General features: G+C 40.1%; 1 protein-coding gene across 1 annotated transcript in view; it reads right to left on the bottom strand.

The window, feature by feature from the left end:
- Positions 1 to 2104: 2104 nt before the first annotated feature.
- ERCC6 (ERCC excision repair 6, chromatin remodeling factor) overlaps positions 2105 to 27444 on the bottom strand; it is a 73878-nt gene continuing 48538 nt past the window's right edge. The window contains exons 9-21 of the mRNA XM_072806337.1: positions 23662 to 23832; positions 23038 to 23214; positions 18767 to 18883; positions 14927 to 15022; positions 12899 to 13111; positions 12350 to 12460; positions 11821 to 11940; positions 11218 to 11312; positions 9540 to 9685; positions 8753 to 9454; positions 7038 to 7242; positions 6377 to 6455; positions 2105 to 5248 (exon numbers count right to left, since the gene is read on the bottom strand). Coding sequence (XP_072662438.1) covers positions 4829 to 5248; positions 6377 to 6455; positions 7038 to 7242; positions 8753 to 9454; positions 9540 to 9685; positions 11218 to 11312; positions 11821 to 11940; positions 12350 to 12460; positions 12899 to 13111; positions 14927 to 15022; positions 18767 to 18883; positions 23038 to 23214; positions 23662 to 23832 — 2652 coding nt within the window. The 3' untranslated portion in view covers positions 2105 to 4828. The remainder of the gene's footprint in view (positions 5249 to 6376; positions 6456 to 7037; positions 7243 to 8752; positions 9455 to 9539; positions 9686 to 11217; positions 11313 to 11820; positions 11941 to 12349; positions 12461 to 12898; positions 13112 to 14926; positions 15023 to 18766; positions 18884 to 23037; positions 23215 to 23661; positions 23833 to 27444) is intronic.

Below are 27444 nucleotides of genomic sequence, written 5' to 3'. Positions count from 1 at the left end.
AGGATTAGCAAAATAATTTAGCAAGATTGCTAGATACACACCAATATGTAAAATCAACAGTATTCTTATGAACTAGAAAATGTCTTTTAAATGTCATTTAGTATAGCAATCAAAACTGTAGGATAATTAGACATAAATGTAAGATGTGCATGACCTTATTATAAGGGGAAGATATAGTGGAATTATGTCTTCATAATAGATATGTATTAAAAATGCCCTACCCATAGATGAGAAACTCAAGATCATAAACAATCCTCCCCAAATAATCTGTATAATTACAATTGTGAAAACAAGAATCTAAATGTGACGTGATCCCAAAAATTTACATGGAACCAGGAACTAAGGCATTTTTGGAAGATGAGGGGAATCATTCCACCATATGTGATAGCCAATTATAAAGCTACAATGATTAAAACTGGGTCATTGGCAAAGTTAGATAACAGAATCAATTTAACAGAATATAGAGCCCAGAAATACTCCCATAATTACGTGAAAGTTGGATATAATCATAGAAATACCTTCACAAATCAGGAGGGAAAAATGGGATATATTTTTTTAAAAAGGTGTTAGGAAAAATAACTTTCCATATGGAATTTACAAGTGAATTTATGAGAATGTAATCATGACCTTGGGTTAGGAAAGGGACTTTTAAATAGGGAAACAAAACATGGAAAAGACAGAGTTCAACTATACTTGATTTAAAACTTCTATATGATAAATGACATCATATGCAAAGTAGATACATGAATGTTCTATTTCCCCACATTCTTATGTAAGAAAGATTCCCCCAACCAAAACTAAAAATCTATAAAATACCTGGGAATAAGCTTAATATGAAATGTGGCAAGACCTTTATGAAGAGTCATTAAAATTTTATCAAAGAATATAAAATTCTTTAGTAAAATGAGACCTATCATGATCCTAATGGGAAAAATTGTATTAATTTGAATAAGTATATTATCCTCAAATCAATGAATAAACTGATGCAATCCTAATCAAAAGAGCAACACAATCTTAGTAACATAACAAACTGATTCTAAGATTCACCTGGAACAAGAAATACACAAGACAATGGGGGCAGAGGCAGGAAGGACTAGGAATCTGACTGTAGATAGCAAAACAGTACAAAGTCAAATGTCAGTGAAGAGTATGGTTGGGAGAATAGACATCTGGATCCATTGTCCAGGAAGAGACAACTTAGCATACGATAGACTTGACATTTCAGACGGAGAGAAGAATGAACAGAGAAAAGAACAAAGAATGAAAAGCTTCAATAATAATTGGGGTGATTGCCTTTTCATTTTGTTTGGGGGGAGGGACCCTCAAATATTTATAAGCAATTATAAAACTAGACAAATGTGATGTGCACAGGCAACACTCAAAAAGATCTACAAATGGCCCCAAAACATGCAAATGTTTGGTTTTATAAGTAATCAGGGAAACTGAAGTTCAAACAAGGTATTTTTCAATTACAAGATTGGTTAAAAACAAAACAAAAACAAAGATCTCTCGAGATTGATGGTTGGCAAGACTGTGGAGAATGGGTCTTCTTATGGAATGTAAGTGGAAGGAAGCAGTTTCATTACATCCATTAAAATTAAAAATCTGTCACTTTTTCACTATGTGGAATTTAAGAAACAAAACAGATGAACATAGAAGAAGGGAAGGTAAAATAAGATGAAAACAGAGAGGGAGGCAAACCATAAGAGACTCAACTATAGGAAACAAACTGAGGAGGTGGGTGGGGGGATGGGGTAACTGGGTGGTGGGCATTAAGGAGGGCACTTGAAGTAACATGCGCTGGGTGTTGTATACAACTGATGAATCACTGAATTCTACCTCTGAAACCACTAATACAGTATATGTTAATTAAATTAAAATTATAAAACCTTTTTAAAAAAATTTAAAATATCTGTATCATTTTTAATCCAGCAGCTCCATGAAGGTAAAGATATAATTGCAGGGATGAAAAGATGTCTTGCATAGAACATTAATTGAAAAGCTAGCTGCAAAACAGTAAGGATGATACAAATCCCATCTACATTAAATCACATACATAAAGCAAAGCTAGTTCAGTAATAAAAGAGACTCAAAAAGACAGTGGTTTAAGCAAGTCAGGAATTTATTTTGGTCTTAAATAACAGGTAGAAGGAAAGCAGTTCAAGGCTGGCAGGCCAGCTTCTCCAGGCTCAACACACCACCTCTGTAGCTTCCATATGTAGCTTAAGCTCCCCCTGGAATCTCACCCAAAAAGGAGCATACCCCACTCCCTTATTTAAGGGCCCATTCTGGAAGTTCCACGTACATCCCACTGCCTAGTCACGGGGCCACAATTAACTCTAAGGGAGGCAGGGAAGCGGAGTCTTCAGCTGAGCAGCCATGCATCCAGGTAAAACTCCAGAACCTTGTTAGTGAAGGAAGGAGGTGTATTTGCAAATACATGGCAAACAGCCTGAAAGAACACACACTGAATAAAATCCTTATCTCTGGAATGGGAGCAGGAACAGTGAGGAGACAAAGTACTGCCTGAAATTTTTAAAACAGTGGTAGTATATTCATGTATGAACTAAGGAAGTCTTAAAATTTCACAAAATTTAAAATCCTTTACTGTAGCTTGGTACCAATATAACACGCTAACTACATTAAATCTATCTACATTGTACAAAGCATTTAAAGTTCCAGAAAGTGGATTCTATCTAATGAATAAGTTACTCTCTATTGTTAAAACCATATTCCTCTAAGCCTATCTACCTTGGAGGCATGATGACAATCTTGATACGTGTCCACACTGAGACACAGGCAGGGCAGCAACCTGCCCAAGGTCTCAGCACGTTGGTGGCAGAGCAGAGACACAAACTAAGGTGAGGACCACCCTGCTTTTACTGCATCATAGCTTTTGATGGTATTTTCTATTGGATGAGAAGGCTACAACTTCTCTCACTCAGTACAGTTCAGATTTCAGAAAGAAAGATAATGAACTGCATTCAATCTGAGAATAGGGGGAAAGCAATTTTCTTACAGGCTAATGATCACAAAAATAAAAATAAAAAAAGAATTTCCCAGAAACAAAACAGTCATGAGTTTTGACTCCCTTCTGAGCCAAATTCTCAAGTTTAGGATTTATTGAGCTGTTTAAAAATCCCTTCTATGACTTCTAGATAATGACAGCAAACAATAATAGAATCTTCTTCCTCTAATATATCACTCTAAATACAGAATAAAATGAGTAAGCCAGAATTCAAAAAAAAGCAGCAGAAAATCCTGGTGAGAATCATGACTCTATGACACATCCTGCCTACAGGGAGGGCTCTTTGGCCCAAGCTATTTAACAAAATCTCAAAATGGAGAGATAAAACATAAATCCTCCAACCAGAGCGGCATGGTCCCCAGCAGAGGCTTTTCCCAATCCCCAAACCCAAATCCCTTCTCTCTGGGTCACAGGGAAGAGTATACAAATATGGACAGAGCTGCTCATCTGCAACATAAGTAAACGGCTTGGGAGGAAGGTAAGCATGATACAGAAAAAGCAGAGTGGAAAAACAGCATGCCAAAGAGAACCCAAGGAACAAACTGCACTGTAACATCTCTAGAAAAAATTTAAACAATGTAATGAATTTAAGAAAACAAGACTTCAGAGCTGATAAAACAATGAGAAGGAAACAAGAAAATCAAGGCTAAGGGAACAAAGTAAGGATCAAAACAATACCATCACAAAACTATAAATACATAAGCAATAGCCAGAAAACAGCTGAAAACCAAACCTCTAGAACAGGAGAGCCACAGTGAATGCAAAGGACAACTGGAAAGAAGATAATACATAAGGAGAACAACAGTGCCCAATACAAAGTAATCAGCATCCGTAGAAAAGCAAACAATAAATAAAATTTAAAACACTTCAAGTCATCTCCCTGCGGGTAAGCAGAGAGCACGGGCCCCAACAGCGGTCACTACAAGGCAACCATGGCATGTTGGCTGTGGTCTAGAGTAACACTGTGTGCATATGTATGTTGGCTGTTTTATTTGCTTTTTTGTTTTGAGGGTTTTTTTCGCTGTTTTATTTGTACTTGCTTTTGGTTCTGCTTAAGTTTTTGTGTAGTTTTTTCAAGATAATAAATTTTATTTTCCTAAAACCAACAGTCCCTGTAGCAGGGGAAAAGATGCCCTTTGCTTAAAGGAAAGCCATTATAAGCTGAGTACACTAAACCTTCTCCAAGTATAGGTCTCCTCACTTATTACCACGCTATTTCATGCTTTACTAATGAAAATATGTGCCGATTTATCAGTACCTTAAAAGGAAGACCGTTTAAAGGCAATTAATATATTTAAAAGACAAGTCTGATTTTTTATGGGTAGCAAATGATAAATTTAAACGTTTAAAAGCTATGCACCAAAAATAAGTATCTGTTATCAGATACTGGTGAACTAATTTATTGAATAGGTCTGACTTAACATAAGACATGTTTTTAGCACCAATAAAAAGAATTCTTGAGATGTCTGGCCTACAAACATCTAAATGAACAGCAATGTGCTCCCTGATGGCATCTTTTGGATAAAGGAACAAATGCAATCCAAGGATTAACTGTTAGGTCCCTGATTTATAATGCATTTAATTCATGGTGTCAAAATAAAAATATCAACCCAAGTATTTTTAAAACTTTTAAGTTTTGGAGATGAATTTCTTCTTCCTTAAAGTTTTAAATTATGAGGTAGATATCATTCAAAGTAAACATCAAATGACGCCAACTTGTTGACGAACATGATAATTAATCATAGGATTAATAATCAGAAATTTCCATTAGGAAACTGAGAATTTAAAAAATAATGTTGGTCAGCAGTATTCTGGCTTAAGTTTCCAAATTCCTTCGCCACTAGAAGTTCTATGAAAAGTACATAGATTTCTCAACAGTTGTCGAAAGACACAAGACTGTGAGGCTGACAGCTTCGATTCAAACTCCTGTAGTATCTCCTGAGTGCTTGCCTGGCCATCCACACGGGCCTGAAAAGCAATGAAGTTTCTCATTTCCACCAGCAGGTCATCGTGTTCCGTGGTGGGGGGTGGTGGAGCAGGAGCCTCTTGGTGTGCATTTTCACTTTCCAGCCGCTGTGGCAGAATCAGGTGGTTCCTAGCTCTCATTTTAGCCAACAGTGAAGATGAAGGGAGAGCCCCAGGTGAAGACTCTGCATCTTCCACTTTTCCACTGAAGTGCTCAGAAGCATTATCCTTTCCATCTTTTCTTGGGACACCATCCTGGAGAAAGAAAACCACTGCAGTGACACACCAGCTTCTAGTTCATGCTCTCACTATTTTCCCAAAGGCCCTGAGGAGCCATAAACACTCGAGCCCATGGCAATGAGGCTGCCAGGAAGGAAGGAGATGCCGTGGAACAGAAAGAGACAGGGAGCAAGTCAAGCACTGAAATCTACCCACCATTAAAGAACATTTCTTTAAAAACCCAAATCCCCCAAACTACACTCTTCCCTGCATCATCATTCTGTGTGGTGAGAGGTGGGGGGCAGGGTAGGGCACTGAGCCTCCCTTTGGTGGGAAAGCCAGTTCCAGGAGGCACGGGTTCTGCAGGCTTTTCCTGTCCTTCCCCCCACCCCAGGACACCCTACTCCAGGCACTGTGGGATAAGGAACAATAGCAGAGCTGTACTTCCTTCTCTTTACTTTTACATCTTTTGACTTTCTCATCTTTTGCCCTAAAACACCACCACAAATCTGATTTTTCTTCACTATCTCTAATGTTAAAAGAACACAACACGGGAATTTGAAAAAGGTTCTCTATCCCTAAATGTATTCATATTAATCTAAAATAGGAGTCTGAACTTGGGAGTCTTCAACTTGGGAGTCTTCAACTTTTATCAGTAACATAACCATTGAGCAGAAAAGACCGAAGAGAGAGCAGTGAATGATAGAGTTTGCTCTAGTCTTTACTCAGTGAAGCACTCAAGGCATCCGGGGGGGTTACAGGACAGGGAGAGACGGGCACAAGGCTCCAGCAGCCAGTTAATACAAACAACATTCCAGGTGGTTTTCATGACCTTCATTCTAGAGGGCAGTGCTCTGTGGAGTTGGTATTCACCTCTGGATGGAGGAGGCTGCCTGGGCAGCAACTCACACATCACTTATTCCCTGACTTTCAGGGAGCAAAGCAGAGATTCTGCTATGGAGTTGGGTTCAAGACTTTGTCTTTTACAAAGCTGTCTGGCCCTTTCAGCTTCAGATGAAAGTGCTTCATTAATCAGAGCATACAACACAAATACCAGGTGTCATTATGCCAGCGGTTTTCCTCATATCCCCATCAGGTTAAATTTTCATGGCAATTCAGTCAAATAAGTCTCACACCCAAAAATTATCAAGGCTTTCACATTACCTGGCATTTCTCCTTTGACGATGCTGAAGAAGGATGCTGCACAGAGAATTTGGAATTCCTTTTCTGACCAAATCTACTCCTAAATAAGGAAAAGAATCACACAGTAGATAAAATGTTTGCTTTTGTGATTGAGAGACAAAATTTCCCTTTCAACAACTTAATCTTCTCCTGGAAAAATTTTCTTCTGCATGATTATTCTTCCACAGCCATGCCGCTCATTCCCTTCAATTTTTCTCCTTTACTCTCCTAGGAAGAGTCTCAAGTCAGAACCTCTCAATAACTTGTTCAACATATGATGGAAAGTACTGTCAAATTCAAGATAGGGAATTATTCTAAACGAGCATATCAAATAGCACAGTAGTTACTGACTGCTGAACAACGGCTGATCATCTCATTAAAGTGTAATCACTACTCTGTATCTCTTATTGTTAACATCATCTCTTAAACAAAACAAATCAGTTTTCTCCCTGAAAACTCAGCTTTGGAGAGCAGGGGACAATGTAAAGAAGAACGTAAGATTATAAATGTTTTTTGCCAAGTCACGCAAATCTGGCTGACCTGACCCCTCCCTGAGAGATTTTCTAGCACGCCTGCCCTGACTTTACTGCTAGCCTACATGGTCTGACCTCCTCACATGCATGGCAGAGCAGTAATGTCTTACTTTATGCCTGCTGGCGCACCAGAAATGCCCCTGTGGCCCGTCCAGGTGGGAACACCAGACGATGCCCCCAGACATTGCTGACGAGAGAGCCTCAGCGCTTTCAGAGCATCCTGGGCCACTCGGTTGGCCTCTGCCTCCACCAGCACATAATCCGGATCCGCTCCATCCATGATAGCATCATGTCTCATGACACTGTGCACACCAACTAGCAAGAACAAAGGAAACAGTGACATATTATTTTAGTTTGTATACAATCATATTTTTTCTTCTGTATAATCTAATATATTGTGGGTAGAGAAAAAATATTGAACACTTGTAGCTATTTGCCAAGTTGACTATTATGACCCAGGAACGTTATAAATGTGATCACCACTTAGCCCTCATCACTACCCGACAAAGCACGAACTATTGACTATCCCTGTTTTATAATAATTGAAGCATAAGCCCTTGTCAACACAACTTCCACATCCTTGCTATCTGGAAAAATTTAAAGCCTTCTATTAATCAATTCTCTATTGAAGGAATAAATATAAAAATAGAAACCAGAATTATAAAATTTCTAAAAAGTAATGATCATGAAAATGCTACTTATCAGCAGAATTTAATGCAGTTTATCACTGGAAAATTCATTGCCTTAAATATTTGTGTATCAATAAAATGAAAGAATAAAAACAAATGAATTAAATTTCCAAGTCAAAGATTCTTATAAAAATTGAGCCAAAAAACTCAACAAAACACAACAAAAACAAAAGCACAAGGATTAAAGATAAAAACAAAAACTAATAAGATAGAGAACAGCCCAAGATCTAATTAATAAATTAAAATAGTTTATTTTTAAAAAAATCACAAAATAGACAAACCACTAGCTTAACTTGACCAAAAAAGGGTTGGTGGAAATACTAAAAGTCAGAAATGACAAGGGAGAAATTATCTTGAAACAGAAGCAAATTTTAAAAAATTATTATAAGAATATTTTTAATGCCTCTGTGCAAATAAACTTGAAAACTAGACAAAACAGATCATTTCCTAGGGAAACAGGCTAGTAACAGCAGGAAGAGTAGAAAGTTACCAATAAACTTTCTTATGGTAAAGTATCAGGCTCAGATGGTTTCTCTCTGAAATGCCGTAGAGAAACCTGGCCTTCCCAAACCAAGAACCACAAACTGATCTCTGGTAACTCAGGGCCATCACACTGGCCTGAACAATAGGCCGACACCCCCAGGAAAAACTAAGCTGTGCTGGGCTGCTCCTCCCCAGTCCTGAGCAACTGTTGAATCTGCTTTCCTGAGTTTTCTCTCCCTTGACATTAGCAATCTATTAGTTATCAGCTTTTCTATTTCCAGAGTGCCTACCTCTGGTCATGCCTCTGCCTCTCCCCCATGACTGTTAATCTCTGCGGTTGAAAAATCAGATAAATACAGCATGTACAGAACCTTCCTATTTACTCACTACTGTTCAGGTAGTACAAACCTACTTAAAGCACTGCACCCTTCTGTATGTGGCTATAAGTCAAAGTTTCAAATTCCTCTAGGTCTTCAGAAAAGATAGGTGAATACTATTGTCAAAATGTCAATACAAAATCTGAATTTTAGAAGAATAAAATACCTCCAGCTGAGAGCCCACTGTGCCCTGTGAGTAAAGTCTGCCACTGCTAGAAATGGCCTACTCCCCACCTGTTTCCAGCACACTTGTGGCAAATTCAGCAAAAACATTACCTGACTTTTTGAAAAGCTTTTCCAAGACGTAATCATCATTGCTCTGTTCACTGGTCTCACTCTCAATTTCGCTGTCCTGCTTCTGGTACCGTCTTTTCTTCACCAGGTGTGGAATTCGGGTTCCTTCAAACCTGGCATCTCTACAATGCTTAGTGTTCTTAGGCTTCGACTTCGGCCTCTGAAGTTGCTCCAGGGTCTCTTCTTCCAGCACACTATGTTTTGTTTTTGACTTGTGCTTTGAAAAATTATTTTCCGACTCTTTATTCTCCTGAAGAGGTTCTGTTTGAGCCTGGCAGCTTTCTCTTCTGTCAGAAAGACCTTGCTTTTCATGGATGCTTTCCTCACTAGATAGCCCATCCATTTTGCTAGTTCTTGGAGAACTGGAACAATCCACACGTCCACTAGTCACAGACAACTCCTCTAGTATAGGTACCGCCTTTGTCTTTTCTTCAGGTCCACCACTGCCAGTGAGATTCCTAGGAGTTTGGGGGGCATCTTTCAAAGGATCGCCTTGATCAGAAGTTATTGTATTTACTCCAGCTCCTTTAGCTGTAAATTTCTCTTCAGATGATGTGGTATCATTTGTGGATGCATTAGAATCAGGGAACTTTCTGCATATTGGAATATTATGGTCTGCTCCAAAGGCCGGTGGAAGTTTTCTTTTTAAATGGAGTTTCGGAGTCTGAACTTCTGAACCAGTTCCTGTAAAGGGGTAAAACACACTCAAGTTACATTACATAATTCTTCTGTAATTTATTACTTTAAGTTAAATTATTTTATGTAATACCTGCAAAAATAGCACTTGTTTCAGTGCTCTGGGATGCACCAGGACTCGTCAGAGTGAACAGCTCATAAAGATCGTTGGACTTGAAAAATCGCCTTTGCTTAGGATCTTTCAGCACTCTGTTTGTCAGAAACTGCTTGAAAATTTGTCTAAAAAGATAAAAAATTAAACTGATAGAAAACAATGTTTAGCTGTACCTCAAAATCCTAGTTATAAAACAACATGAAAGGTATGATAACTGTAGCTGAACAAATATCTAAATCATCCCCAAACTTTTCACCTTGAAAAATTACAATTCAGAAAGTACATAAAATATGAGGTGGTCCCCCAAGCTTTACAGAATTTAAATTACAGAGTATCTTATTATTTATACCCAGTGAGCTTTTTCAATCTCCAATATTCATCACATGTCAGGAAACACCTCTCTACATACAATCATGTGACTCACAGCGCCTCTGAGGTGGAAGGAGTTGGCTTCCTGGACTGCTGGACCAAAAGTCCCCTGCCCTACCTTTCTGAGGACCCTTCTGTGATGGGATTCAGGAAACTTCTTACCTGGGCTTTACAAAGCTTTCACTTGAAGTCATTTTACCCACCTTCTGCCTGCTGTTTCATACTCTATACTGAACCTCTACACCACTGTCACTCCTGCCCAGACATCCCTACAAAGCAGTCTCCCCCACTATTCCCCCCAAGGCACATCTAAGGGGAAGCTCTCCCTCACAGGATATAGCTAGTCTTTTGTCCTCTCAGAATAAGAGCCTGAAGAACACACACCCTATCTGGGAATGGACCAGTGCATGGTGGAAAGCAGGGAGCCTCTACTGAAAAGCTGGGGTGCAGCTCAAGAATAAAGTCTTCGGCAGAGGATGAGGAGAAGGTGGCAGTTTCTCCACCCCACTGTTAAAGGGGCCCTCACCTAAACACCTACACATTGTACAGAGGGATGGAGAAAGAAACAGGTATCCTGGTCAACCTCTCGCTCAGGGGTATTTGAGCCAAAGATCACCAGGCTACCCATGCTGATCACAGCTGCAATGGTATGTGAAAATTCCATCAGGTATTTCAACTTTGTCACTTCTTAAAATTTTTCTGAAAAAAAGATGGTTCACTATAGTGAACGATACATTTCTCTTAAATAACAATTAAGATGAAGGTTACACATAAGTAGTCCTTGATGTTTAATAAGGTAGAAAAATGATTGGGTTCAAAGATATTTTTAAAAAACAATAATAATAAATTTACTTTAATGAGAAAGAAAAAAATACAAAAACAAAACAACAAAACCCTCATATATCCTTTAAGTTATAGTAACTATTGCTCTAAGATGAAAATACTTTTTTTTTTATCTTTTTTTTTTTTAAGATTTTATTTATTTATTCATGATAGTCACACAGAGAGAGAGAGAGAGGCAGAGACACAGGCAGAGGGAGAAGCAGGCTCCATACAGGGAGCCCGACGTGGGATTCGATCCTGGGTCTCCAGGATCACGCCCCGGGCCAAAGGCAGGCGCCAAACCACTGCGCCACCCAGGGATTCCTGAAAATACTTTTTTAGAGCTATACATTTTAAAAATTCCCAGCTCAAAATCCTGGTAGCATACTTCTATATCTACATCCTGCACACGCTACAGCCAGGACAGCAGTCTCCAGTCACAGAGCGGGCAGGCATCTGTACTGACCGGTGGTAAATCTTTTCTTCAATGGTACCCGCAGTCAGAAGCCTGTACACCGTCACCTGCTTCTTCTGGCCTATCCTCCATGCTCGCTCCCGGGCCTATGGCAGAGAGATACATCTCAACAAGTGCCCTTCCCAATGACAAGCACCCTTCCCAATGACAAGTGCCCTTACCAAGGACAAGTGCTCTTTCCAAGGACAAGCGCCCTTCCCAATGACAAGGGCTGCAACTAAAAGAAACAGAGACAGCTGGCTGCTTCCTTTCCTTGCCAAAGCTAAAATTCTAGCTAATGACACTAAATATAGCTAAGGTGTACTAAGGAAGATAAACAGGCAGGTGACAAAGACATATTTAGCCACCTCTACCTAAAAAACAATGTGTTTATTTGTACTTTATGCACTTTCTTTGTACCCCAGATGTAGTGATGAATGCTACAGATAAACTGCTAAAGACTCTTCCCAACTATGAGGCTAGACAGGGTCTTCCTCCATGCCAAGGCCTAGGCAACAACCAAAATGGGAACCCTATGCAGAAACGGACAGGGGCACCAAAGGCCCCTCCCAAGTGCTGGCCACTCAATTGTATGTCACTCACACACTCCTTTACCTGTGTATCTGTGCTTGGGTTCCAGTCGGGATCGTAGATAATGACTCTATTAGCCCCTGTCAGGTTGACTCCGATGCCACCCACCCGGGTGGTCAGAAGAAACACAAATATGGATGTGTCCTAGAGTAAGATGCACAACATCTGGTATGCACATTTAAGACTAGTTACAGCTCTTCACCTCTATCTTTACATATTCTGCACATGGAAACCTCTTCCCAATACAAAGGATGGGTCCTAGAGACTGCTGGTCAGTCAAGATCCCATCTCACAGCTCCTGTTTTTAATACCAATTATATTGGCAATATCTCAGAATTGGCTTTTCAAGAAGGAATACACATTCTTTCTTTACACACACACACATACACACACACATACACACATATCTAAGAATACCCAGAGTTAAAAGCAGAATGTCTCTCTTTACCTGCTGCCCGTCCCAGTATAAGCAGGGCGCAGGTGGGTGAGGCTATTCTTCCTTCCCCTGCATGGAGTAGCACTATTTGACTTTACTGTTAAATTCACTTGTTACCTCATTATATCTTGTAATCAGTGGTTGTCTTGAAGCTATTGCAGTGGTACCATCCATTTTGAGGTAAGAATACTTCTGGGCTCTAAGGAATACTTCAAGTATGTCCAACATCTTTTTGGGAGAGGGGATAGGGGATAACAGTTTAAAAATCAAATATACACCTCCAGTGAGTATGTCCACATTTGTCTCAACAGTCATGCCTTCCCCGATAGGTTTAAATTAAAAGGAGCTTCTTGCTTTGAGGCAGATAAATATTACTAGTACAAGAGTATTTTTGGTACTTCCTTACTATTAATTCTTACAGGGTATCTATCTGAGATCAAATCCAAACTTGCCCACACCCTAGAACCACATGGTACACCTTTCAAAAGAGTCAACTTCTGGACACCAACTCTTCAAGCTCCCAAAGAGATTTGTAGGCTGCCACTTCAGTATCAGCAGGTGAATTTGCTTTTAGAATGATTATTTTAGATTATATCCCATTTTCTTAATAACTGGTTGTAAGTCTTAAAAAATCAAATTGTTTCTTTACAAAGTCTGTATACTCACTTGTCTTGACTGAGAAAATAGCAATACTCGTTGACCCTGCTTGTGCCATATTTTCAACAAGGACTCAACTACTATCATTTTCCCAGAACGTTTCCAGTACCCAAATTGATCTTCTTCATCGTCATCTGGAATAGTTTTGAGATTCTTCGGGCCTCCAGAAAAAAGATCAGGATGGTTGCAGATTTTTCTTAGGGCTACAAGTCCAGAGAAAATCTATGGTATAAAAGAATTATGTGCATTTGGATTATACCATGTAAATTCTTGATAAGGGAAGTTCTCTGAAACAAAAACATTCTATGGGACCAAACATCTACTGTTCATATTCAATTGCTGATGATTTCTTTTCTCTCACTAGAAAGAAAGATATGCAATTCACAGCATATAAAAAAATGACTCATCTTCTATCTTAAAAAAAGTGTAATGCCCATCTAAATTTGGAGAAATCAGGCAGATGACTTAGCAAATGCATTCAAATACTACACTAAGTACTCCTCACTAAAAGTTCTGTAGTTTAACATAAGTCAGTGGTGGAAGTTTCATCTACCTATACATTAGAATATCAGAAAACATCTGCATGGGAAATACACAAATGGGAAAGATATGAGGATGGTTCATACAGCAGAAGGGCATAGGAGACCAGAAGGGCCTGCCCTCCAGACCCCAGCATGAGGGCATCCTTCACAGCTTTCCAAGTGTGACTCAAATCAAGTTCATGTGTACAAAAGCTCAAGGAGAAAAAGAATAAACGTTAAGTTAAGCCAATAATCAAAGAGTATGGTTGTTCTAACTCACAAACAACACATAAATAATTAAGAATCTAAACAAATCAAGAATATTTCAGAACTCCCCCAAGAATCATCTGTAACTCCTCTGTCAACCTCTAGATCTGTGCTTCCAGTACAGTGGCCCCAAGCCACAGAGAGCTAATCTAAGTTGAGATGTGCTACAAATGTAAAATATTTTGGAGATACCGTTTTTTTTAAGAGGTAATAATATCGCATTCATAATTAGAAATTTTTGATTATGTATTAAAATAACATTTTTAGATACATCAGGCTAAATAAAATTCATTACCAAAATTGACTTCACCTGTTTTTCTCTTTACCTTTTTTAATGTGACTATTAAGACAATTTAAAAATCATACATGCAGCTTACATTCTGTATCCACAAGTCAGTGCTAATCTAGACCAATTAAGGCTTCACAACTTGGAGGTGCATGAAGATAATAAGTTAAGGGCAGACTTAGGAGAGCTGAGTAAATATGAATGATTTAAGAACCTCCCATAGAGGTCAAAGATAGAATGAAGAGAAATGGTAAGCCACGGCTAGAACTGAAATGACTTCAATTGGAAGAAAAAGATGCGATGGGGCCCAAGCAGCCATGCTACCCACAGTCATCTCTTTATCAACCTCTGTGTATAAGTAGGAGAGTGTGTTTCAGAGTATAGTGCTTGATACTCAGCTGTACCTCCTGTGAGAAGAGACCCAAGACTAAGGAAGTTTCATGTGTCTAATAAATCACAATTCATACTTTAGGATCCTGAAGCACAAAGAAACTGAATAGTTCATATGGAACTTCAAAGTATATGCTGATTATAAACCTACTACATATGCTTATTGAACATACCAACATCTATTGCTGAGTATTGCCAACAACTAAAATACTTTTTACTTACACAAATATCTATAATAATAATTCTTCCTTCATGCACCTGCTAACCCCAGCAGTCCAGAGCCACTTCCCTGTGTTCTGCATAGGACCATGCATCCCTGCAGGACTCACCGCTACAGACCTGCTAAACCATGTGATGTGGGGTTCAAGTGTAACTGTGCTGCAATACAGGCAAAAAGACATGTGCTCAAATATAATTGCATTCTCTTACTTCTGGAAGGGCTTTGAATTAAGTGATTGTTCACACCCAAATGTTTCCAAGAGTTACCAGTGAAATATGACTGTACTAGTTTCCTTTCCTCCCCTGCTTCCTGACTCCACAGTTCATTTCTCCAGTTTCTGTTATTTAGCTGACCTGCATGTCTCCATTGAGAATTCTGTAAACTTCTTTAGAATCGATAAAATTTTGGTAGACTTTATGTTGTTCCTCTGTAAGACGGCAAAATAAGACCTATGGAGGAGGGGAGAAAAAAAACTCCATAGAATTAAAAAATAATAATAAAATAATTAAAATATCAACAAAACTTTCTAACCAAAAAAAAGCACAATGTATACAATTTTAACAACGTACCACTTATTTTAAAAAGCCCAAACAGTGCCACATCTCAGAGCTAAACAAGGACATAGTCACCCCTTCTCAACAGCCCCTCCATTTTTCCTGTCCATCCACCTTCTGGTCCCCACCCACTATCCCAATAGTCCCTGAAGACTGGTTTCCTTTTCACAACAAAGTTCAGGACCAGGTGCACAAGCCCTCCTCCATCGTAGCCTCTTAGCACTCACCACCCATGCCACTCACCCACACTTCACTTCAGCACATCTGACAGGGACCCTGCCCTCTCCTGACTTGCCCCCTTTCCTGGAGGTTGAAGCACAGGTTCCCAAGTTTACCTGACCTATCTGTGCCCAACTGTGTCTGTTACTCCATGCCAGAATGTTCCTTGACCTTCTGCCTCTCAATCCTCCTCTCTTTCATGTCCACTGCCATCACCTCATGGCTTGACCCTATTCCTTGGCTAGTCATAAACCCAAGATCTTATCCTTTAGCTATCCTTTTGCCACTCACTACATCTGCCTTGAGGACTTCCAAATGAAGAATGACTCAAACACCTGTCATCTCTGTTCCTTTATGCTAAGTGCTGCTGGAGAATATCACTCCTCTGGGCAGTGGCCTGCTCCTGGTCTCCAGGGGAATTTTCTATGTCCTCCTTGCTCAGTGCATGCTATAAACCCAGAATGGCTGTGACAACACTCCTCATTCTTCCCAAGCCACCCACGCACCTACTCACCTTCGTCTCTACCTCTACTTAAAAACAATCAAACGGGGACAGCTGGGTGTCTCAGTGGGTTAGATACCTGCCTTTGGCTCAGGTCATGATCCTGGGGTCCTGGGATCAGGCCGCAGGTACAGCTCCCTGCTCAGTGAGGAGTCTGCGTTTTTTTTTTCCCTCTCCCCTGACCCCCCCGCTCATGCACTCTCTCTCATACTGTCTCAAACAAATAAAAATCTTTAAAAACAAAGAGACAAAAATAAAAACAGAAACTGAAGCTATCAGTCATGATCCTCTAATTTTCACTCCGTAAAATTTATCCACTTTATCCACCTCACTTTGTTTCCCTTTATTTTCAAGGGAACATCTGACTCCCTGTTCTGGATCTAGGACAACCCTTGACTTTCATACCAGATCTGAAAACCCTCACTTCTTCCCCTCAACAGTGCTCCACCACCTTAGACTCTTCAAAAACTGATGGCGGAACTCCCTAAAAGGATTACATATAATTATCATCCCACATCCTTGGCTTTCAGCCTCTCCTGGTCCCAGCACAAGCCTGGAGGGCATGTCTGCTGAGAAAGTGCTATGGACAAGCTCAATAATGACTTCCTAGCAGCCAGCCACACTGAGCCCCTAGGCCTCATGATTCCACTTCCTCTACCCTACCACCTGCCTTTCTGCCTAGGCCTCCTGTCCTCCCAGCTAGCCCCTCCTGAAACCATATCCACAACACTGCAGCTTTTCTCTGCATGTTCTATGTATGCACCTTGGGCAACCTCATCCCTGCTCATAAGTTTCACACCTTCCCTGCTCAGAGGTCACAACTACATCCCCCCTACAACTCTCCTAAGAACCCAAGACCCATTTATAACTGCCTTTTGGGCAAACAGATGTGCCATGGGCACTTCAAATGAACCGAATAAAACACAACTATCTCTTCCATGCTCTGTCCTTTTAAAGCATCTGGCAGCAGATCCAACCCAGCATCTAAACAGGAAACCTGGGAAGCACCTGCCAGCCCCACTGCCCTCTGCAATTCAGGCTTACCCTCCCCTCCATGGACTCTGGAAGGACCAGCTAACTCATCCCTTTGTCTCTGTTATCCTTCCTCCCCCAATGCTTTCATATGCTGCTGGAGTAATCTTTTGAAAATATGAACCTGAGTATTTCTATCTCTTGATTTCTTAAATTTGTTTTAGTCTTTTAAATACAATGGCAAAAGAGAAAAGCCTTTCCTCTGTTAACCACAAGGTTAACTGAACTAATTATTCACCACATGCTTAGTGTCTGCAAATCACTGTTTCAGTTCTTACATAGCACTTTAAGGTGAGTAGGACAAAGTCCCACTCCCAAGCAGTTCTATCTAGTCAAGAGCCTAGTGGGATCTTACAACTTTTGTGTGTGGGTTTGCTGGGGGATGGGGTGGGTGGGTGCAGCAGGGTGGAGACCAAGGTAGAGGGAACATGACATGCTAATGGAAAAACAAGCGGCACATGTTTGGAAAACAGGAACTATTTCCAAGCCATTTACCTTGGCTGCTACATGGATTACAAAGAAGAGTCATTCTGGGACTCCATAGTGAAAATAAATTGGTGCAAATGAGCTAAATCAGGATTCTTGATGGGCAGAGGGATATGCAGGCAGGCCAGTAGAAAGATGAGCCTTGGAAAACTAATCCAGTAACACTGTGCAATACTGAATGGAGTGGAGAGTGCGAACGGCTGGGAAACCAGTCAGACACTGGCTGCGCTAATTTATGAGGATGTGGAGCAAAGAAATGAGAGCAGGAGTAAGGACAAATAAAACAGCACAATAAAAGATGAATCTGGAATCAGACATAGCAAGAGCACTGCAGCCCAAGACACTGATGGGAAAAGAAGACTGGTAAGGGGAATGTTAAGATCAAGGGTTTGGGGGTAGGGAGGTTGGGGACAGGGATACAAGCAGCCTTGGTGACACACCTCCAAGATCCTTTCTAGTCTCACCATTGAGAATCTACAATGTATTTACTTTTGAATGTTGCAAAGAGGGTGCAGTCATCAGTTGAGATAATAGAACACTAGGATAAGCTTTAAAAGGGTGTCCCTTTTACAGCTTAGGTTAGATGACATCACTCCTTGGCTCAGTATCTCCATGAAATGCCTCCTCACTCCCGGTAAAATCTGAAGTCTTCACCATGACCAGTAGGCCTTGGTGATCTAGCCGCCTTACTGACTTCTCCCTCCATGGGCTCTCATCCTTCTTCCTGCCCTCAGGCCACACTGCCTTCTCTGCTGGTCCTTAGAGGTACCAACAACCTTCCATTTCCATAGACCTGGAATACTCTTCTTCTGAAACCAACCATGATTCACTTCCTTTACCTTCTTTAGGCCTTTGCTCAAATGTCTGTTTATCAGAGAGACTTCTCATCATTCCTTATAAGAAGCCCACTTCCCCAAACCATGGCCCTACATGCCCACAGTCATCTCTTTATCAACTGATATATCCTCTTACCCTGCTCACTGATTCCTCCTCATATGTGTCTATGACTGTCTCTCCTCAAGAATGAATGTGAGATCCATGAGAGTAAGCAGTTGCACTGTTCACTACTATCTCCCATGAACATGACTGGTACCCAATTCATAACATGAATGAGTTGGAGGGTTTGAGGAAAATGGAGAAGTTCAAAAGTGCAGCTGCAGGGATCTCTGTGTTAATAAGAGAAAGATCAAAGCCTATAGACCAAGGAAGAGTCTTGCTGAGGGCAGATGCGACAGCAGGCTCACCTGCCACAGACAGGTATATATAGATATAAACCAGCTGCCCTATAGCACCAGCAACCACACCTGTTAGCCTCACCAATTCTGCATGTGAAAAGCACGTGTAAACAGACAGGTGCACCCATGCATTAGGATTGGTTTGATAATTCCTGGATTACAGACCTGTTCATTTTTATCTGGCAAAGAAAGGCTCATTTTGACATCTGACTTCATTCTCCGAAGCAGGTATGGATTTATGGTATCTCGTAAGACACATGCACATTTATAAGCAGTTTTAACCTTTAATAAGAGAAAAGGGCAAACAATTACTTATGTTTGATAGATGCATTTGTTCTTACCTCTCAATTGATTCCAAGGTTTAAGACAATTTTTCTAATGACCTATGGTTATACAAAATTGGCTGGGAATAGTTAGAAAATGGTTTGGAAAAATAAGAATAGGTTCCATATACTCCAGATGGTGGTATCTTTCATAAGATATCATCAGTAGAAAAAAAAACTTATTAACCAAAATGTATAACAAAAGAACTGGTAATTTTGTGCCCTATTCCTCCTCCATACTTTGCTTTAATAACAATTATGATTATGATTATACTGTTAGACCCTAAAGTAGAGATTTCTTTGGTTCTCGACTACCCTCTAGGGAAAAAACGGCTTTCAAATAAATCTGTTTATAATCTTGCATTCTCCAAAAGCTACAAAGGAACTGCTGCACTGCAAGACTGCAGATCAAAAGCTAACTCTAGGGGAAAGCTGCAGCCATGGGAGCAACCAGATAATAAGCAGGGATTACTGCCCACTGGGGACTTGGGAGAGTAAGTTCAAGAAAAGCCCTATGATCCCAGAAATGAAAGGTCACTCTACCCTGAGATGGAGCATATGGTTCTGTAATGGAGCATAGCCACATGAGATGGGTATTAACTGTACGCAGAAAAACAAAGACCCATAGCTCAGGAAACACTCCCTATGCAATTCACTTAAAGGCAAACAAAGAATTCAATAAATTATTGATACTTAAAAAAATCTAAATAGGCTTAACAACCTAGTAAATTAGTATTTAATGGAACAAGAAAAATTCCAACCAAAATCTAAATTTAACAAAGTTAGCTGCAAAATGAATGACAATAAAAAGAGCTTGACCATAACAAACAGAGAAAACTCTATGTTAAGAAATTAACATAGTAAAAAACATTTTAAAATAAAAAACAGGATTTACTTGGAATAGCAAAGAGTAACAAGTTCAATTAATCAACAACTTTTAGTTACAGGTAACCTAATAAATGTATCATTCAGACAAAACTACCCTTAAGATGATGATCATATTATGGTTGTAATATAGAGATGAAAAATTTCAAAATTTAACAAGACCTTACAGTCCTACCAAAGAAGCAAGTACACTGTTTAAATTCTTCCTAAAAATATATACAGTATGTTAAGGGAAGTCTCTACATCTCCACCTCTACCCACATTTCTCTCCCCCAGAAGCACGAGTGAGCTGGACAATAATGCTGGAAAACCAGGGCTGGGGTGATGAGTGGCCTGGCTGCCCCTTCTGACACTCTCTCCTGTCTGTACCTCTCTGGATCCTTCTGCCACTCCTCCCTGTTCCTGGCCCACTGTGGTGAACTCACAGAGGTCAGAGCTCATAGTGGCTAGGGATGTGACACCCAATGCTCCTTCAGAGGAAGAACTAAAACTCTGAAAAGAGCTGGGGTTGGGACAGTAAGGAAGACTAAACACCACCTTCAGCCTTGATGTCCAGCCACATTCTCAGTCCCTTTCCTAGGCAATCCTGTGCTTCGGGCAATAAAGCTGACCCTCTATTTACTTCCCATCTGCCTCGTTATCTCTCTGTGAGTACACAAAAGGTGGGGACCCAACTGTATTCCTCTTAACTATCACTCCCAGCTCCCCAGGGCCATGGAAACCTAGCTGAGCATGCCTGTCCTTCCTTCCTATTCCTGACAAGGCAGAGTGATAACCACTCCCCAGTTGTCCCTGTTCCAGAGCCGAGTGACCTTAGGCCAGTCACCAAACCACTGAGTCTCAATAACCTTGAGCAAGAAATGGGGAGGTTCTCTTCACTTCTAAACCTTAAGCTTAACACGCAAAGCCAAGAAGCAGGCCACATTCTTGGCAGTTACAGTTCTTCTCCCTTACCCTCCCTCAGCCTCATGTAGTCATCTCTTCCCTAGGAAGTCTTTCCTGACTCCCACAAGCTCTGATATTGGATATCTCCCCTGATCATAGTCCTCATTTCCCTGTACTATGATCATCCCACTAGGGGAGGAATGCTATTCAAGGGAAGGTTCTGATTGCCAGCCACCTCTCATCATTTTAGCCCCAGCCTGACATAATAAATATCTGCTGACTGACTATCTTCTTGGGATTCAGTAACTTATGGCAACCATGGACTTAAACAAAAAAACAAATATAAAAACAAGAGCTCTGTTATAACCTACAAAGGGAAAATGGGTAAGTACACAGACTTCTGAAACAAGGATGTCAGTGAAGAAAGATAACATGTTTGTAAGGTCTCCAAGTCTCTCACTAAAAATGATTTTAATTCCAAAGGAAGGGGTCAACTTTGAAATCTGGTAAATACCACCATTTAGAAATTTGGTAAATACCACCTTACCCAAATAACCAGACACCACTAACTATTACCACCAAGGAAGGAGAGGCCGACAGCTTATGCCTCCAGATGTGAAGCACTGAGAAAGACAAGTCACAGAGCATGGAAGACAAATCCAAAGCGAGGCACATCCTACAAAGTAAGAGGCCTGTAGTTTGGGAAGATCTGAAAGTCGTGAAAGGCAAAGCAAGAATATAGGAACTGCTGCAGATTAAAGGAGGACTAAAGAGACAGGGCAACTACCAGAACTCCTGGCAAACATGAATGCCTAGAGACTAGACCTTGGTGCTCAACTTCTTCCTGATTTGGATGTTTCTATGTGGTCAGGTAGGGTAATATCCTTGTTCTTAGGAAAGAACAAGGATACACACCGAAGGGCTGGGAGGAAAGGGACAGAATGTCTATAACCTGCTCTCCAATGATGCCCGAAAAACAGTCTAAATCTGTGTGCACATGCAAAGAATGAGGAAAGAAGAGGGAGGGAAGGGAAGATAAAGCCAATGCAGCAAATGTCAGCAAAGGCTAACACCTGGTGAATCTAGGGAAGAGTATGGGAGTTCTTTTTCTAATTCGTACAACTTTCTGTTAAGGTAAAACTAGTTCAAAATAAAAATTTCTCCAAGACTGGTATAAATGAAGGACAGTGGGAATTCAGTGGAGGAAGAGGCTTATATAAAAGTTAGTTACAAATCATTCTACCTCAAAATGTAAAAGCTTTTAAAATGCTTTTTGATAATCCCCTAATTTTAAAATTCTTTCATTAAATATTTGTAAACATGGAAATGTTTCTCTTGGTGGATGGCTTTATTTCTGACTTGGTCATGACCTGGCGGGCACAGGCCCTGCCTGGGGGCTATGCCCCTCACCAAGGCTGAGGCCTGCTTCCAAATGCCACAAACTGCCCTCAGGTCAGCCTCCTGATGTTCCTGTCTGTGACACAACTGCTTTCTGCCAGTCACCCAGGTCTAAAACCTCAGGACTCAGCTCTAACAAGCTCACCACTTCCACCCCACTTCCTTTATCTTATCAGCCCCCACATCTTGTTTGTTCTGCCAAAAAAGACCCCACTTGGAACTTTTTCTCTCTATCCTCTTTCTCAGAGCCACTACCCAAGTCTGGGTCCAGGTCTTCATCACCCTCACCCCTAACAATTCCTGCAGGTGTCTCAAAGCCAGCCTCTATCCCATCACCACCTGCAGCCTGAGTGACCCTCCGAGAGTAACCCTCTTCCAGCCTCCTGCTCAGCTGCCTTAGAGCCTCTGCCTCCCTTTCAAGGCCCCTGTTTCTGGCATCTGTACCTTCCCTGCTACCCTACAAGCATCTCTAGTGTAATCAGGCATGTTTCTTCACTGCCCGTGGCCACACAACATGGCTATGTTCACACTGCTGCCCTAATCTAGAATGCCCCGCTCTTCTTGACCTGTTTTCCCAGAATCAGGTGAAGGGACACAAGTGTTGCATTAAGTCCTCTCTGAACAACTCCATCTTCCCTAGCTTCTCCTTTTCTAAGTTTTTATACAATCTTTTAAGATTCACTAAATTATATAGTGTCCAGAACTGATTTATTCTTGTTTCATAATTTCTGACTGCTTTTGAATGCTACACATGATTTTTTTAAAACTCATCTGGAAAAATATGAGCTGTCCAGCAAAAATAATTTTGTGACATTGGGCAAATACCAGTTTACAAGTTTGGCAATTTCCTTTATATTATAAATGACCTGGCTACAAAGTATAGTATTTAGTAGGAACACTTTAAATATTAAAATGCCTAAAAGTGTTACCTGCCTAATACGTTACCTGTACTGGGGAGGCATTTGAATATCCCCCCATGGTGATGGGGACCGAGAACTGCTCCATGAACACGGGCAATGTGCCTAATTTTCCTGGGAAGATGAAGTCAAAGAGCGACCACAGCTCCCGGAGGTTATTTTGCATTGGTGAGCCAGACAAGATGATGCGATGAGGGGTACGGAACTATTTGGAGGAAAGAAAACACTTTTTTTTATTAAATTCACTTTTCAAGAGATGATCGCCATCCTTAACCCAAAATATTCCCATGCAATCTTGTTATTTAACACTTTTACATGTTGTTTTAGTCATCTCCAAAATGTAGACATTTTACATAGAAAAGACAAATAGGGAAGGATTTTTCTTGTTCAAACTGAATACTAGGATTCAGAGTTGGATTTGGTTACATTCTAACAATTGATCTCTAGAGAGACAGTCAGTAATGTGAACAATCAGAATTTGTAAAACCATGATTATGTACAAGAGTAAAGAACTTTCTGCATTAAGGCAAAACCTGCATTTCAAATTCCTTATGCAAAGGCACAAGAATCAGTAAATGTGTTACTAAAAGCAGAGTTTATTCTCAAGTATCATTTTCCACGTGGAAATCTCCCTTGTTATAAAAGGCCATACCTGTTTGCAAGCAAGGGTGACAGCAGCATTTGGATTTCGAATTTTGTGTCCCTCGTCCAAGATCACATAGTGCCAGTCATGCCTGCTAATGTCATCTTGCATCAGCCGAATGTAAGAGTAAGAAGTGATCAAAATGCCATGACAATGAGCAATATCTCGAATTAGTTTCTCCTAAAATCATGATAAAATAGTAAAGCCAGTTTTAAAGAAGTTCATTTAAATGAACTAAATGAGCAGAATTCTTTAAACGGCAATCTTTCAATGATGTAATCTAATGCATTTTTAAGATACGTATACAAACATAATACATAAAATTACAATTCTACACTATCAGCACTGGAAGCTCACTTTATGTTTCATTAATCTGTAACTGGTAAACACGGACTACAGTATCTACTATTAAAGGCAGGGGGAACCTCAAAAGAAAACCAGAAAAAGTTATAATATGTAAACACTTATCCAATATTTATCTTTCTAAAATAACCTCTGTGTCAATTCTTGTTAAACTTAAAATAACAAGATATATGGGAAGTGATTTTTTTTTTTTTTTTTTTTAGATTTTTATTTATTTATTCATGAATCACACACAGAGTCAGAGACATAGAGGGAGAAGCAGGCTCCCTGTTTGGAACTCGAGCCTGGGTCTCCAGGACCACGCCCTGGGCTGAAGGCGGCACTAAACCACTGAGCCACGGGGGCTGCCTGGGAAGTGATTATTTTTAAACCAGAAAAGAAATGAGAGAAAAGCCAGGGAGACAAGAAAGACAAATCTGGGCACTCTATCGATGTGGCACTCTATCTATTAGGCACTCTCCTAATTCCAAGAGGAGAGAATAGAAAAAGATATAAAAGCAATTTTTTTTTTTTAAAGACAGAAAAAAGTTCTGAGGAGAAACAAGAGTGTATAGAGCAAAATGTAATGGAGTGTCAGGCAGAAACACTGAAAAGACACCAAGCCCTAGGCATATACCTACTAGAATTCCCAAAGTAAAGAAAATGCTGCAGCTTCTAGTCAGAACAAAACAGAAGAAGAAAAGATTCCCTTCCGAGGAAAAAGACTCCAGACGAGTTGGACATCTCTTCTATTACACTAAAATTGTCAGAAAGCAAAGAGAGAATCTTTCCATAATTCTAGGGAAAAAGCTTTGACCCTGGAGTTCTACACTGATCCAAACCAGCAATCATGCTTGAGAGAAAAAATAAATTCCACCTCCAGACAGGCAAAAAACAGAAAATAAACCAGCAAGAGATAGGCTAGGTACAGTACAGGGGTGTGGTCACTTAAAGAACACCATCCTTTTCCAAGGGCAGAAGAAAGTGTGTCTGGAACACAAAGCATGCTGCAGAACAGTAGACAGCAGAGCTCCCTGACTCAGAATGCTCATCACAGAGCACTCCCAGTAGCTCCCTGAAAAAGGACAGAGGTCCTTCTCACTGAGGAGGAAACTGTAATAATATACCAGGTCACAGAGCTGGTAAGGGATGGAGTCATGATCTGAATGTAGACAGGTAGCCAACTCCAAAGCTAGTCTTAACTAAATATTAGGCATCACTGCCTCATACTTAACAGTGAAAGAAAAAAGAAATTAAGGGAAAATTACATGTAATATGTACATAAGTTCTTAAAATAAATTATAGGTATCCTCTGCTTTTCCAAAGTTCAGTTAGGCCACTTCACTTTTACGGGAAGACCCACATTAGTATTTTTTTTTGCCAATCAAAAGAAAGCCAAAGAAGATTTACTTTTTTATGAAGGTAAAAGCAAAAATAGCGTTCAGTCTTTGTTTCGAAGAGAGCCATTACAGAGGCAGCACCCCCCCAGCATGAGAGTGGTGCCACCAAGCTTCTTCCCCAGGAACTACACTTGGCATCTGGGCAGCAAGCACTGCAGCTTTGAACTGGGTCTGTGAAGCATCTGCGCATTATCCTGATTTATTTTGTGCATGTTAACAAGATGTGCCCTAAGGTATCAGAAAAGCCTAAGAGAGATTATTATTTGGGTCTAGGAATGCTAAAAAACTTTTCCATATAAATTAACAGTAAGTACTTCTTTACTTGAAGCCATTTCAGTGTATGAAAGGTTTTATAGGAATGCTCTACTTTTGGATAGCAGGGAAACCTGTATTAAAACAGCAAGCAAATATTAAAACATTGTTTTAAATATTAATTAAACCATTAAGAATAAATCTAAAATATAAAAACAGATATACTTTTTAAGTGTCACTATAATTCCTGTTTAGTTTAACAAAACCTAGAGCAAGAACAGGAGAAAATAAAAGTGTACTTTTATTAAATCCCGCCCTGTCCAAGGGTAGAAAAGAGCACAGGTGACAGATACTGTCCACTTGCTTTATTTATTTATTTATTTATTTATTCATTCATTCATTCATTCATTCATTCATTCACGAGAGTCACAGAGAAAGAGAGGCAGAGACACAGGCAGAGGGACAAGCAGGTTCCATGCAGAGAGCCTGATGTGGGACTTGATCCTGGGTCTCCGGATCACACCCTGGGCCAAAGGCGGCGCTAAACTGCTGAGCCACTGAGGCTGTCCATGTTCGCTTTTTTAAAAACCAGAAAAAGAAAATGTGAACAACCCTGTGAAAGAGAAACAGGATGGATGACATTTGTGAAAGACAAGCCTGTCTACTGATCCATAGCTGCTACTTCAACGTAAATACGAGACAAGAAATAGACTGTAAAAAAAAAAAAAAAAAAAAAAAGAGAGACTGTAGTATTATCAAAACCACTCTAGGGGAAAAAAGTAATAGAAAAATACAAAAAAAATCAAGAAAAGAGAAAATACAATAAACAGAAAATATGAGAGCTGGTTTCAGACTAAATGTACCAAGAGTCTCCACAATGATAGTGGGTTATTAGCAGCGTAACTTTCCAGTGGGTACACATGGCCAGACTCTTGGATCCAAACAAGACTGGCACTGAAAGGTGTAAATATGGGAATTAACCCAAGAAATGCGAACAGAAACAGGGCAGGACTAGAAATACAAATATCAGACAAGAGGAACTGAAGAGAAGAAAAGAGGAATATTTTATATATTAAATGAGATAACAGACACAGGAGGAGAAGCCATGCACCTTTACCTACCAACAAGCCCTGCAACAAACCAGGGGCGCAGAGCCCTCAGAGCTGTGCTAAGAAGCAAGACATCTACCGCCTGCCAGAGTGTGACAAACCAGTACAGAGAAAATAAGATTAAGGAAAACAAAAGGTCAAAAATTAAGATACAAATGGATGTGAGCACCACCATCCATGAGCTCCTTTTTTAATAGCTATCAGCAAAGTTTCACAGAGAATACTCATTCTTTACACACCACTGAGGCTAAAATCAAACTGAGTGATCAGTAAATGCAAACTGCTAAAAAAGGAAAATGAGAGAATAAGATAAAAACAAAATTTAGTGGACCATAAAAAAAAAAAAAACCACAAAGCTGGTAGAACTGAAAAAGCAAAAAACAAACCACCTCACTGCAAAAACCAAACCAAACACACAAACCTCTGTAAGCACAGAATCAGACATACAGCATGAGAATGTCAAAAAGAGCACAACCCAGATGTAGACAATACACAAATGTATATTCTCACAACTACCACCAGTGAGCCAAAAGCCTGAACATTTGGACAGAGGACAACTGTTAAAAAAATAAAGCACCAAAATGAACCCAAGAAAAATGAGACAAACTTATCAGACCAATTACTAAAGAATCAGACCAATTACTAAAGAAGATGGTATGCTCTTCTCACCAAAAGCCAACCAGACCCAA

This window comes from Canis lupus, chromosome 29, assembly GCF_048164855.1.
Source record: "Canis lupus baileyi chromosome 29, mCanLup2.hap1, whole genome shotgun sequence".
NCBI classification, from domain to species: domain Eukaryota; kingdom Metazoa; phylum Chordata; class Mammalia; order Carnivora; family Canidae; genus Canis; species Canis lupus.
This window is presented reverse-complemented; position numbering and strand designations above follow the sequence as displayed.